General features: G+C 40.3%; 1 protein-coding gene across 1 annotated transcript in view; it reads left to right on the top strand.

The window, feature by feature from the left end:
* The window catches only part of slc2a13a (solute carrier family 2 member 13a), a gene marked incomplete at its 5' end in the record, with an annotated part of 72,546 nt that overhangs the window by 7,680 nt on the left and 52,408 nt on the right, over window positions 1-12,458 (top strand). Inside the window, 2 exons of the mRNA XM_084050354.1 lie at window positions 2,235-2,394; window positions 4,866-5,074. Of these exons, the coding sequence (XP_083906480.1) occupies window positions 2,235-2,394; window positions 4,866-5,074 (369 nt within the window). The remainder of the gene's footprint in view (window positions 1-2,234; window positions 2,395-4,865; window positions 5,075-12,458) is intronic.

Raw genomic sequence — 12,458 nt, 5'->3', positions numbered from 1 at the left:
CAGCGTGGTTTGCTCTGTGTGTCTGTGACTTAGTTTGAGGGCTCATATACAAGTGAGTGTATGCATTTGTGTGTGTCTACAGTATGCAAGTTACGGTCAAGGAAAATTGTCTTATAGACACACAGCACTACTGTACCAAACATGTCAACATTCCACTACATAACATTTAATACAGGATCAACTAGAAAATGTGTTCCTCGGAGCACAGGTGTCCGCCAGTCTAGGAAGGTTATTGTGGGCCAGCAATGAAACGATGGATAACATTGGCTGTTCACAAACACACACAGATGCACAGACAGACATACAAACCCGCACAAAAATGAAATCATGCAGAGCCTGTATGAGGAGCTGCCTCATGATCCAAGGAATAGAGGGAAGAAAAGATTATGATTGTACAACCTAAGGTTCAAGAGTTATAGGTCAATACGTTAAGTGGGTTGTGTGAGGCGACTTAAAATAAAAAAATAATAATAATTGGGGTGGAGGTTCTTCCCTGGCCTAGTAGTGGGAATGTGCGTGCAAATTTTCATTGTATATGTGGAAATTAATACATTGTGGCATATTGTGCAAAAGAGGCCACCCCTGCAAACTTTTGAAGCCAATCAGGATGAAATATGAAAAATTAGACAGATCCACGTCGATTGACTATAGAGATTGAGATAGAGACTAGACTAGAGATAATGTGTACCGATTTGCGTGATGTATGGACAAAATATGTCAGAGTAATATAAAAAAAAATATAACGGACCAAATAGTTTTTTGGGGCAGGGGTTTTTACTTGGCCTCCAGGGAGTGTGTGTGCACAGTTTCATGCCGATCAGTCCATCGGTGCCGGAGATTTGCTGCTTTAAGACAGACCCACACAAACACACACACAGACGGACAGGGGTGAAAACATTCCACATCTCCGGCCTGGCGGAGACAATAATGAAGATCCTAAAGAAACCTTTGTACAATTGCACATAACATCGAATATAGGTCTCACCCATCAAGTACTACTTGTTTTTATTACATTTTGCTACTGAAAGAATAAGGACAAAAGTAGGTTTATATTAGAATGTAGGCATTTAGCAGACGCTCACATCTGCAGAGTGACTTACAAAGTGTAAGTTCAAAGTAATGAACCCCAGTCAATAGTAGTCAACAAAAGAACAGTGATGTAAAGTAACTAAGTACATTTACTTAAGTACTGTACTTAAGAACTGTACTTAAGTACAATTTTGAGTATTTCCAATTTTCCGTACTTTTACTTCTACTCCACTACATCTCAGAGGCAAATATTGTACTTTTACTCCACTACAATTATTTGAAAACCTTAGTCACTTTGTAGATTTGAATTATTATTACAAAACATTCATTAACCACTTCAGCCCTGTATACATTTCGGCCATTTGAAAATAGCCGATCTATAAGCTCACAATGCATTCCGGACTTTTACTTGTAACAGAGTATTTCTATATTGCAGAATTGATACTTTTACTGAAGTAAAACATTTTTGTACTTTTTCCACCACTGCAAAAGAACAATGAATGGAGTGCAAAGAAAATAAGCAAATAGTAAACATGTCACCCCCCCCACCAACTGCAATTACAGGCCAAATTGGGGCTTCAAACTCTGGGTCTCGTCATTAATCACAGACAGCATCTGGTTCCATCGAGTGGTGACAGTCTGACAGATAGAGGTCGGGTATAGATTTAGGTGGGAGAGTGGAGAGAGAGAGATTGAGGTTATAAAGTAGTGGTTTGGAGGGAGAGCAGGCTTTAGAGAACAACAGGTCCCGTTGAGGTCAGAAGCAATCTTCTGGGCCTGCCTAATGATCGTTCAAAGATTGCCTTCAAGTAAAGTGAAGCCGTGGCCCGATGCCGATGCGTTCCGTGACTGTCTGTGTGAGGTGGGTCGGGGTTATCCGAGACTTACTTTCATCTGCACTCAGGGAGGTTGTGAAACCAGACTTAATGAGACCGGTCCTGTAGAAGAGAAGCATCAAACATTCTGCCTGCACAGGAAGGTCAGGCACACAACCCAATTTTAGCTGGTTGTGTGCTTGTGCATGCGTGTGTACGTGAAAAATATATCAGAAATATATCTCCCAACTGCCACTGATAATTTAAAGTTTTCATTTTCTTTCCCATTCATCTTTCGTTCATAAATGTGTAGGCCCAGTAGTGAGATCACTGGGTTTTATGGATGGCAACATAACAACTCTCTCTCTGTCCCTCTGCCACCCTGTTTAGGCATAGCGTCCATGACAGTTCCTGTGTACATCGCCGAGGCGTCCCCGCCACACCTGAGGGGACAGCTGGTGACGGTCAACACTCTGTTCATCACCGGAGGACAACTCACGGCCAGCCTCATCGATGGAGCCTTCAGCTACCTGCAGCGCGACGGGTGGAGGTCAGACACTAATGTTCAGTCAATCAATCAATCAATCAATCAGTGTAGCGCGTACTCACCTAGCATGCCCTTATGAACAAGCGCTAGGTGATGGTGACATCATGGAAAAACTCCACTGTAGGATGAAACCCTAGGCTGATGCTGTAGTTTGTTTTCCGGTTCAGGTTGCTGGGTAAAAACATGGTTTGTCATCAGATGTCGTGAACATCCTATGATCACTGTTGTTAGGTCTCGGGAGAGTGTGTTGCTCACATACACACACAGGTCTTGAACGTCATTTCCTCCTGCTTTGTCTGTCTTGAAAAACACCATTAAGCACAGTTCAGACTGGCAGCCCAAATCTAGCCCACATCTGATTTGTGGGCTATCTGGATGGGATCGTTGTTTTTATGCTGTCTGAAGAACAAAAAGAACACATGTAAAACTGATTTTTACAAATCAGATTTTAATCACATTGCTTAGCCTTGTTCAGACTGCATAAAACCAGTCCGACTCCAATCTGGAAAGGAATTCAGATTTCGGCTGGGACAGTCTGGCCAGGATCAAAAGGTTCTGAACAAAATGTGGCTTGTGAAGATTGGGTCCTATATTTACTTGAGCGATCACGGGGCAAAATAATCGGTCATAGTCTGTGTTCATGTTAACTTCTCCCTTTGGAATGAATAGACTCACAACCCACTTCTCATCTTCTGACAATAACGATGATTCTGATCTCCTAAGGCAGTGGTTCTCAACCTCTGCAGGCAGTGACCCCCCAAAATAATCATATTTGAACTGGGGACCCCCCCCCCCCCCCCCCACCCTGACAAGCATTTGGAATGTAGGAGTTGATGCAAATCCAGCCCGTTTGCTGATTACTTTTGATGCAGTTATCGTCTTTTTTTTCTTTTTAAATTAAATTGTCATCTAGGGACCCCCCCAAAATCATGTGGGATCCCGACCCACAGGTTGAGAACCACTGTTCTAACTTCTAAGGGACTAATATTGGGCGTGTTAGATTTATGTGTGTGAATGTGCAGCTGCGTTGCTTACTAGCTTCAACCTGAAATGGAAAAACAAATGGAAATGGAAAAACAAACGACAAATTGGCTTTCGGGCCCCTTTTAACAGGAAGAAACCTTGAGCAGAACCAGGCTGTAGGCGGGCGACCATCTGCCTCCACTAGTTTTTTGGGGGGACAGACAGACAGACAGAAAGAAGAGAGATGTTGATTTCACTGATAAAACTTAATTTACATCACATCTTTCATGCATAGAATGTCGTTCATATTTTAGAGAATATAAAATAAGACAAACAAACAAACAAATGACAACGCAGTTGATAAAACCGGTGAGTGAAAATGTGATCGTATGAGTTATCCCATTAAACACAGATAGCATCAGTCTCATTTTAGATTTTAGCGTTGTCTATTCAACTACTGATTCAGAAGGCATTTGTAGAATCGGCCTCAGGTCCTAATGGGTTATTTTACAAGTGCTCCCACCGAAAACTATACAAGCTCTCAGATGTTTGGGAGGTTTTATTGTGTGACTCATGGACACAGGTGTGTGATATGTCATGGGCGGGCTGTCCCCGCCTGTCTCTGTTTGATTCCTATCACGTCTCAGCCTCAGACACATCCAGGCTGGCTGGGGCCATCGTTCCAAATGTCACCATATGTGCTCAATCTGCCCCTAACATTTACTGAGAGCAAGAACATTGTATGTTTAAAAGATAAGCCTCCTTCTTTATTTCTTTTGCTCTTTACATTGGCGTTGGCGTTTTGCAAATGGTGACATTCTACCGTATTCTATTCTATGCTTTCTTTTTTAGTTTCTTTCTTTTTTAGTTTCTTTCTTTCTTTCTTTCTTTCTTTCTTTCTTTCTTTCTTTCTTTCTTTCTTTCTTTCTTTCTTTCTTTTAGGGGTGCAACATTTAATTGAACTAACCGATGTAATCAATAAAAGAAAATCTATTTTAATAAAATAACCGATTTTGGGGAACAAACAAACATTTATTTATATATATTTTTTTTTGCATGACACGTATGGTGAAATAAATAAATGCTAATGCTTTAGTGGTTCATTAGGATAATCAATTTAGTCGATTATTTGTATTATATTAAAAAACAGGCATCTTGATTATTCAATTAATCAAAACAGTAATCGATAGGATAGAATAATCTCTAATCAAAATAATGGATACTTGCAGGCCTTCTTTCTTTCTTTGTTTGTTTGTTTCTAGTTTTATGTGATTCTGGGTGGTTGTAGTACCGTAGCTCATTGGTTCTCAAAGTGGGGTTCGGGGACCGCCATACAAGCTCACAGCACGTCCCTTCGTGCCGCGCTGCGAGCTTGTACATCTGCTATTTTTTGAAAATTGTATCGCAAATGTTAAATAATTCAGATTTGTTTTGAACACAAATCCTCTCTTCTGGGGGTCCCTGGCACAACACACCTACTAATCCCTCTCCTCCCTCCCCCCTCTCTCCAGGTACATGCTGGGTCTGTCGGTGGTCCCGTCCGTGATCCAGTTCCTGGGTTTCCTCTTCCTGCCGGAGAGCCCTCGCTGGCTCATCCAGCGAGGGCTGACCCAGAAGGCCCGCCGGGTCCTCAGCCAGATCAGAGGCAACCAGAACATCGACGAGGAGTTTGACAGCATCAAGAACGGCATCGAGGAGGAGGAGAAAGACTGTGGTGGAGGTGAGATGTTCGGGGGAGTAGAATGGTTGAGTTGTCGAACCGCTGACTTCATCGTTTAGATGTTGACAGGATGTACATGAAAGCACAAGCTGAAACTATCTCACTTTGTCCAGTGCATTTTTGTCTGTCTGTCTGTCTGTCTGTCTGTCTGTCATTTTCCATGCTTTCCTTTCATATGTAAATCATTATTATAAATACATAATTCTTTACAGCTGTTTGATATGTTCCTATACCAACCTGTAGTGCTATACATTGATACCAATGGCACCATGAACCCTTTTCACAAATAAGCACATTTTGAGTGTGAAGTTCCGAATTTGAAGCTCCTCTTGACACACGCTAACTTTGAATCGACTGTGAGAGTGAGAATCTGGTAGTCTGATTGTGTGCCTGGTTGTCATAGTAGTTGCTAAGGCTGCTTCAAACCACAACTCCCCCTGAATCCCAGTTTTGTGAGAAAATAAGAAGGGGAAACAGGATGTAAAATTCACTGGAGATTTTAGTTGTAAAATCGAGTCTTTGGATTAGCTGAAAACAGGTTTGACGCAGGGCATGGAACTGACGTGCCTTTATTGAACAACGATGATTTTTCTGAGGATTTAACCGTGCAACCTCAGAATCTGAATTTATTGTCATCATACCAAGGTACAACACAATTTGTAAAGCTCAGCTTTAAAGTGCAACATGTGGACGGAGACTTTAAGGCTCCTTACTCTTATTTGGACACATGCAGTCAAGGGTACTGGTTCCCAAAGTGCCCTCAGGGCTCAGTGAGGGGGTTCCAGGGGGTCCCCAGCTAAATGTGATGCAACAGTTTAATTTCACTGTTATTTCACCAGATAGAAGTTCATCCAGTGAGAGCATGTATAAGAATGTCTATCCACTCGCTCCACTGTTATTGCCTCACCTTCAGTATAGAAAGTTGGTTGAATTCTGTGCTAAATCTAATCTAACAAAAAAAAGAGACTGGTATCAAAGGCCTAAGAATACATCCCGCTTTGTGTTTTCTCTTTGTGTTATCAATGAGCTGACCTTTGGTTGTTAGACATGCAGCCTATTTTGTGTTATGAGACTGAGCTAGTTTGAACTGACCATATTAAGGAAGCTGACACGATGGCTATTTGCAAAGGTTTTTACTTGGTAACCCCAGTCCACTCGGTTGCTTAGCTCTCTTTGACAGGAGGAGGTTCAATTAATACTTGGCTTGTGTATGGAAATGGCTGATCTGCAAGTATGTGATTTCTCATGTGAAGAAACAGGAGCTATCATCATTCAGTGTAGTCAATTTGTAGTCATATTTTCTTGTACTGCAAGTTATACCTAGACCAGTGTGGTTTTCAAACTGTAGGCACACCTGTATTCATATCTGTGCAAAATAGTCTCTATAACGTACATAAAGTAACATAAAGTGTTATCATCACTCTGACTCTGTAAACAATTATTCTTATTTACTATACCAAATAAGTTTAAAGGCATAGTGCATGTGTAACTTTTCCCTGTGTTTACAATAACAAAATCATTTATACCAGGGGTCTTCAACAGGGGGTACGGGACCCCTACCTAGCGGGTCCTCAGAGTTACTACAGGGGGTCCGCCAAATCTTTTTTACCTTAACCACTTGAACCCTAGCATCCCTTTTCTGAGGAGAACATTAGCCAAAAATAGCAGATCTACAGGCTCACAACGCCTCCGCTGCGAGGCGTTCTGCGCTTGTAGATCGGCTATTTTTGGCAAAGAGGCATAGGTGTAGAGGGAAAAAAGAACAATAAACGTAAACAAAAAAAGTTGAATCTAAAACACAATTTTAAACAATATAGAGGGGGTCCCTGCTTCATCTCTCTCTCAGCTAGGGGGTCCTTGGGCTGAAAACATTGAAGACCCCCCTGATTTATACCCATAATGTTTTCACATCCGATCCAGCTTTGCCCTCCCAGTTACAGCTATCTTAGATCCCCGGGCTCACTGGTTGGGGAGGAGGGGGGCATCAAAATGTGCCATGCACATTGATCTTGTTGTATACTGTTACTTTTGTGGTGGAAACCTTGTATCTCTATATATACATATTTTTGTTGTTGCTAATTCATGCCCTACTTTATACAAGAGTAGTGCAAAAAGCTGATCTAAAAGCTCACATCGCTGTGTCGTTGTGAGCTTGTAGATCTGTTATTTTCACTATTATAAATTATAAAATACTTTTGAAATAATAATAAGAAAGGAACGGTTTTGGACACACAAGGTTTCTACCTGACAGTGACGATATGCTTCATGTCAGCTAATGTGAAAGTGGTTGCAAGAAACGTGGATACTTTATCTGACTCTGAACTTTGTTTCGAGCGCGTTGTACCTTTTGGCGATGCTAGTGTGACCACAGCATTACATCATGTTGGTGTTACCAACACCAACAACAATAAAATAACAATAGCAAAAGCAGTTAAAATAATACAATTGCACAATGTGTGTGTGTGTGTGTGTGTGTGTGTGTGTGTGTGTGTGAGAGAGACACACCTGGGAAGCCGGGCTCATTGTGCCCTTTCCCTTACATCCCAGTTGCCATGGAAACAATACCTCACACTCCCCCTTCCCTCACACCTTGATAGTGATGATAGTATTTAAAACACTTCTCTGTGTCGCACGCACACACACACGCAATTAATTCAAGTGAGATGTCAATCTTTGAAATGCCTAGTGCTGAAATTAGCTCTAAACTGACCGTAAAGGATGCCAATTAGTCTAATAAGATAAGTGTCATCCGATTTTCTGTTCTTAACATTTGTAGCAGAAGAAGATTCTACAAAATGTCTCATATTTCCTCACATCACCATTGTTCCAAACGATTGAATAGCGGAAAATTATTCACTCGTATTTTCCGTCTGAAATTCAGATTTTATCTTTTATGTTTTTTCATAAATTAATGCCTTACTCCATCATTCAAGAGCGTCGCACAAAAGTTGTGAAAATAGCAGATCTACAAGCTTACAGCGCCCCCACCACGAGGCGTTGTGAGCTTGTAGATTGGCTATTTTCAAATCGTTTAAAAAAAATATATAATTATAACAAAGGAACGGTGCTGGACTGACAAGGTTGCCACTCCACAGCAACTATATAAGGGGATCAGCATGGTAGAAAAGTTATATTATTGCTATATTTCATTGTGTGCCTTAGTTGCTCCAATGACTTCTTTGCCTGACCTCTTCCTTATTGTTTTCAAGCAACATAATCTCTATTCTATGATACCTGACCTTTACAAACAAGACCAGGCTAGCCAGCGGTGGTGGAAGAAGATTTTTAAGTAAAAGTAAAAGTAGCAATACCGCAATGTAGAAATAGCTCTGGTATACAATTAAAAGTCCTGTATTCAAAACGTTACTTGAGTAAAAGTACAAAAGTACAAAAAAAACGTAAGTAAAAAGTAAAAGTACTCAAATCTTTTTTTTAAATAGTACCTCATACTTGTACTTAAGTACAGTACTTGAGTAAATGTAATGTACTTAGTTACTTTCCACCCTGGATACAGCCAGTAGGTCATAACTGAAAACCATAACCTTTATTTGTGTCCTAATCTGTTGTATGGTGACAGGGAAGGCTGCCTTTATTGACTGCCACATGTGTTGCTGACATTAGCGTTGTATTAGTGTATTCTGGTCTCAGAAAAAAAAAAATATTTTCATTGGTCTAGGTATCATCTTGGTCTCACCTTCAATTTTACTCGGTCTTGACTCTGTCTCAGACCAGAGGACCAACTTTACTGACATTATAAGGATGCTATTTTGGTTTTGGTTCGTTCTCAGAATTATTTTTGAATTACGTACAGGACCTCCTGTTTTCAACATATCTTCATATATTCTCTTCTCACTAATGCTTATTGAAAGATGGTAACATTTTTGTCTATGAGGGCTGTGGACAGTTCAGAAACCCGCCTACCAGTGACATCATCAGTAAGCAGGTTTGGTCAATTTGAAAATGAAAATTTAAAACTTGTATTTTTTTAAATTTATTAATGCATGAACTTTGGCTTCTATTGTGGCATGCTAACTTTCTATGAAGAAAAATGGTGTAATTTTTATTATCTTGGAATCCCCATTGATGATGTCACTGTAAGGCAGGTTTCTGAACTGTCCACAGTCACACGGAGTGAGTAGACAGAACTGGTGCCATTTTATAATGAGCATTAGTGAGGACCAATCATATGAAGATAAGATGAAAATGGGAGTCACTGCAGCAATAGTCATAACCACACTGCAAGAACGCCTAATAAACGTAACAAATTTAATGCCCTTTACAAATGTCATGTTCCTTTCAATGCACAACCGACACACTCAGACATGTCTGGGATTTGATTACAGCCATCTTTAACATTTTCACTGGGAACACGATGTGATCGCAATGGAACACAAAAGACCTGATTGTTCTGTTTTTTAATGTTCCATACCAGGAACCAACTGATGAACCAACTGACTCATCAACGGTCTGCCTCATTCAATTACCGCATAATGGGGCTTGTTGAGCTGTTATGTTTTTGGGAAGCTGCAGTTCAATGAGGCCCGAATAAAAATAACCACATAAATCGTTGTGCACTTCAATGTCCAGAGAGCCCTCACACAAATGATGAGGCCACTAAACAATATCTGGCAAAATTACACAATCCACAATAACCTTTAATGGAGAGTTAAGAGGAACGTAGATAGAAAGGATAAACCATTTGCTCTCTCGCTCTCTTTTGCCACTCTCTCAATCTCCCTCTCTCTGTGTGTGTGTGTGTGTGTGTGTGTGTGTGTGTGTGTGTGTGTGTGTGTGTGTGTGTGTGTGTGTGTGTGTGTGTGTGTGTGTGTGTGTGTGTGTGTGTGTGTGTGTGTGTGTGTGTGTGTGTGTGTGTGTGTGTGTGTGTGTGTGTGTGTGTGTGTGTGTGTGTGCACACCCAACTACAGTATGTAAGCAGTCATTACACACACACACACACACACACACACACGCACACACGCACACACGCACACACAATACTCACACTTACATCTTATATTGCCAATTTTCACTGGAATCACAAAAGAATCCAACCTTAATAGTGTTTCAGCTATCATCCATATTGTTGTGGTCTAGATCGGAATGTTATAGCAATAATTCACGAAAGGCCACTGTATATCGTGATTATAGGGTTATTGTTCGGCCCGATATGATATGAGTACCAGTATTAATATGATATATGGTTATCTATCAACCAACATGAGCTGCCTGTTCAATAAAACCCTCCAGTTACAAGGAGAAGCCGTCCATTGGACCAGCACTTTAAATATTTACTGTGGCTTTAGACACAGTTCTTCCCATGTGCATTCTCCCTCTCTTCCATCTCTCTCTGTTTCTCTCCCTTTCCAAGGACCACAATGTAAATACGCCACTGACTCTTATCGTGTTATTTATCCTTGACGTTTCTGTGACATCATAACGTCTTATAAATCAAATAAAAATAAAAAAACAACCTCTCTGTAACTGAATGTGTAGAGGTTTGCAGAGTTTCTTTTCATTTAACTCAAGGGCTGACTGGAGACATTGATTTTCTTTTCTTCTTATCTGTAGTTTGTTTGGAGAAAGGTCATCTGTCATGGCGCCCTGTTGACAAGCCCATCCATTCAATAGTGCTGGGCGTTGTGGTCAACATTTTATATGACAACAGCCTAATTCGACATGGCTCGATATTTATCGTATTAAAGTTCAGAAATCATATGCCCAGATCAAATTGAACCAGACCAAACTGATTCATATGATGTATATTATCTTAGATTAAATACAAAATCGAGAAAAGATAATGGCACCATATGGTATGACTTGTAACACATTAGAGCAAGTTTCAAACAACTTTCACAAATCAGTGCAACACAGCAAGCTTGACAATGACGTGTGTGTGTGTGTGTGTGTGTGTGTGTGTGTGTGTGTGTGTGTGTGTGTGTGTGTGTGTGTGTGTGTGTGTGTGTGTGTGTGTGTGTGTGTGTGTGTGTGTGTGTGTGTGTGTGTGTGTGTGTGTGTGTGTGTGTGTGTGTGTGTGCACTAGAAAGAGGGATGGCATTTTTCTTACAGATGGCAAGCTGTGCCCTAAATGTTGCAGTCTTTTAGGAGAATTGCCTTGATAACATTGCTGCCATTATCGATGGTGACACAGACCATCCGCTCTTTGTGTAACCTCCACTTAATTTAACAAATATAAGGCATCTTTAAGGCCTTGCACATAATGCACGATCATCTCACCTGTATGATCTACGGGTGCATAGCTTGTCTGCAAGCATGTACTTCTCTTTTCTGTTTATTAAAGAGTGGGAGAGACCCCTGTTACTGAACAAACACTAAAGCAATGATTACTGTTGGGGAAAAAAAACAAATATAACCCATTAAGACCTGGAACGCATCTGTGTCATTTTAGATGTATTTGGCTATTCAAAAATAGCAGATCTAGCTTGTATTGTTGAAAAATCGTGAACATTTTTGAAAATCTTTGAATATGTATATTTTTAAAGCAAAAACATTTTTAACTCAAATCTTTGCTTCTGGGGGTCCCTGGAACAAAATATTTTGAGATGGGGGTCCGCGGCCGAATACATATCATTTTGGGGGTCCATGACATGAAAAAGTTTGAGCACCACTGATATAGAAAGATGTTTTTTTTTTCAGAATACTGTTGGGATTTAGAAGACATTTGTAGAATCGGCTTCAGGTCTTAACACATTCCTTGCCAGAGTTTTTTTTTTTAATTCCCACCCAGTGCCAGCATTTTTAAAGATTTTTTAACCTTTTTTAATCATTTTTTTAAGTAGTCACAAAATATTTTCTGTGATCACCATCCTCACGGTGATCCCCTCATTACACACACTCGTAGAATCGTGAAAAAAAAGTAATCCGATCGCGGTAATCTGTTCCATAATTGTAGCCAGTTGAAAAAAGTACACAGGAGCCGAGATACAGGATTTTTAAGTAATAAGTTAACCAGGGAGTGAATGGAGCAGTAAAGCCACCGATCTACAAGCTCACAATGCGTCGCATCGCGACGCATTGTGAGCTTGTAGATCTGCTATTTTCAAATGGCCAAAATGTATATAGTGCTGAAGTGGTTAATGTATGTTTTGTGATGATAATCAAAATATACAAAGTAACTTGTAACTAAAGTTTTCACTAAAGTGTAGTGGAGTAAAAATACAATATTTGGATCCGAGATGTAGTGGAGTAGAAGTAATGTGTAAATACAAATACCTCAAATGTTTTATTAAGTACAGTACTTAAGTAAATATACTTACACCACTGGTGGCCAGGTACTTACCCCTGCGGCCACCCGAGCACCAATAACTATTTTATTTGTAAACTGTTTTTATTTTATCAGGCAAAAGCTGTGGACAGTTTATTGAGG

This window comes from Gymnoscopelus microlampas (assembly GCF_963454915.1).
Source record: "Gymnoscopelus microlampas genome assembly, chromosome: 23".
NCBI lineage: Eukaryota > Metazoa > Chordata > Actinopteri > Myctophiformes > Myctophidae > Gymnoscopelus > Gymnoscopelus microlampas.
The sequence above is the reverse complement of the archived record's forward strand: the minus strand, read 5'-3'. Positions and strand labels throughout refer to the sequence as shown.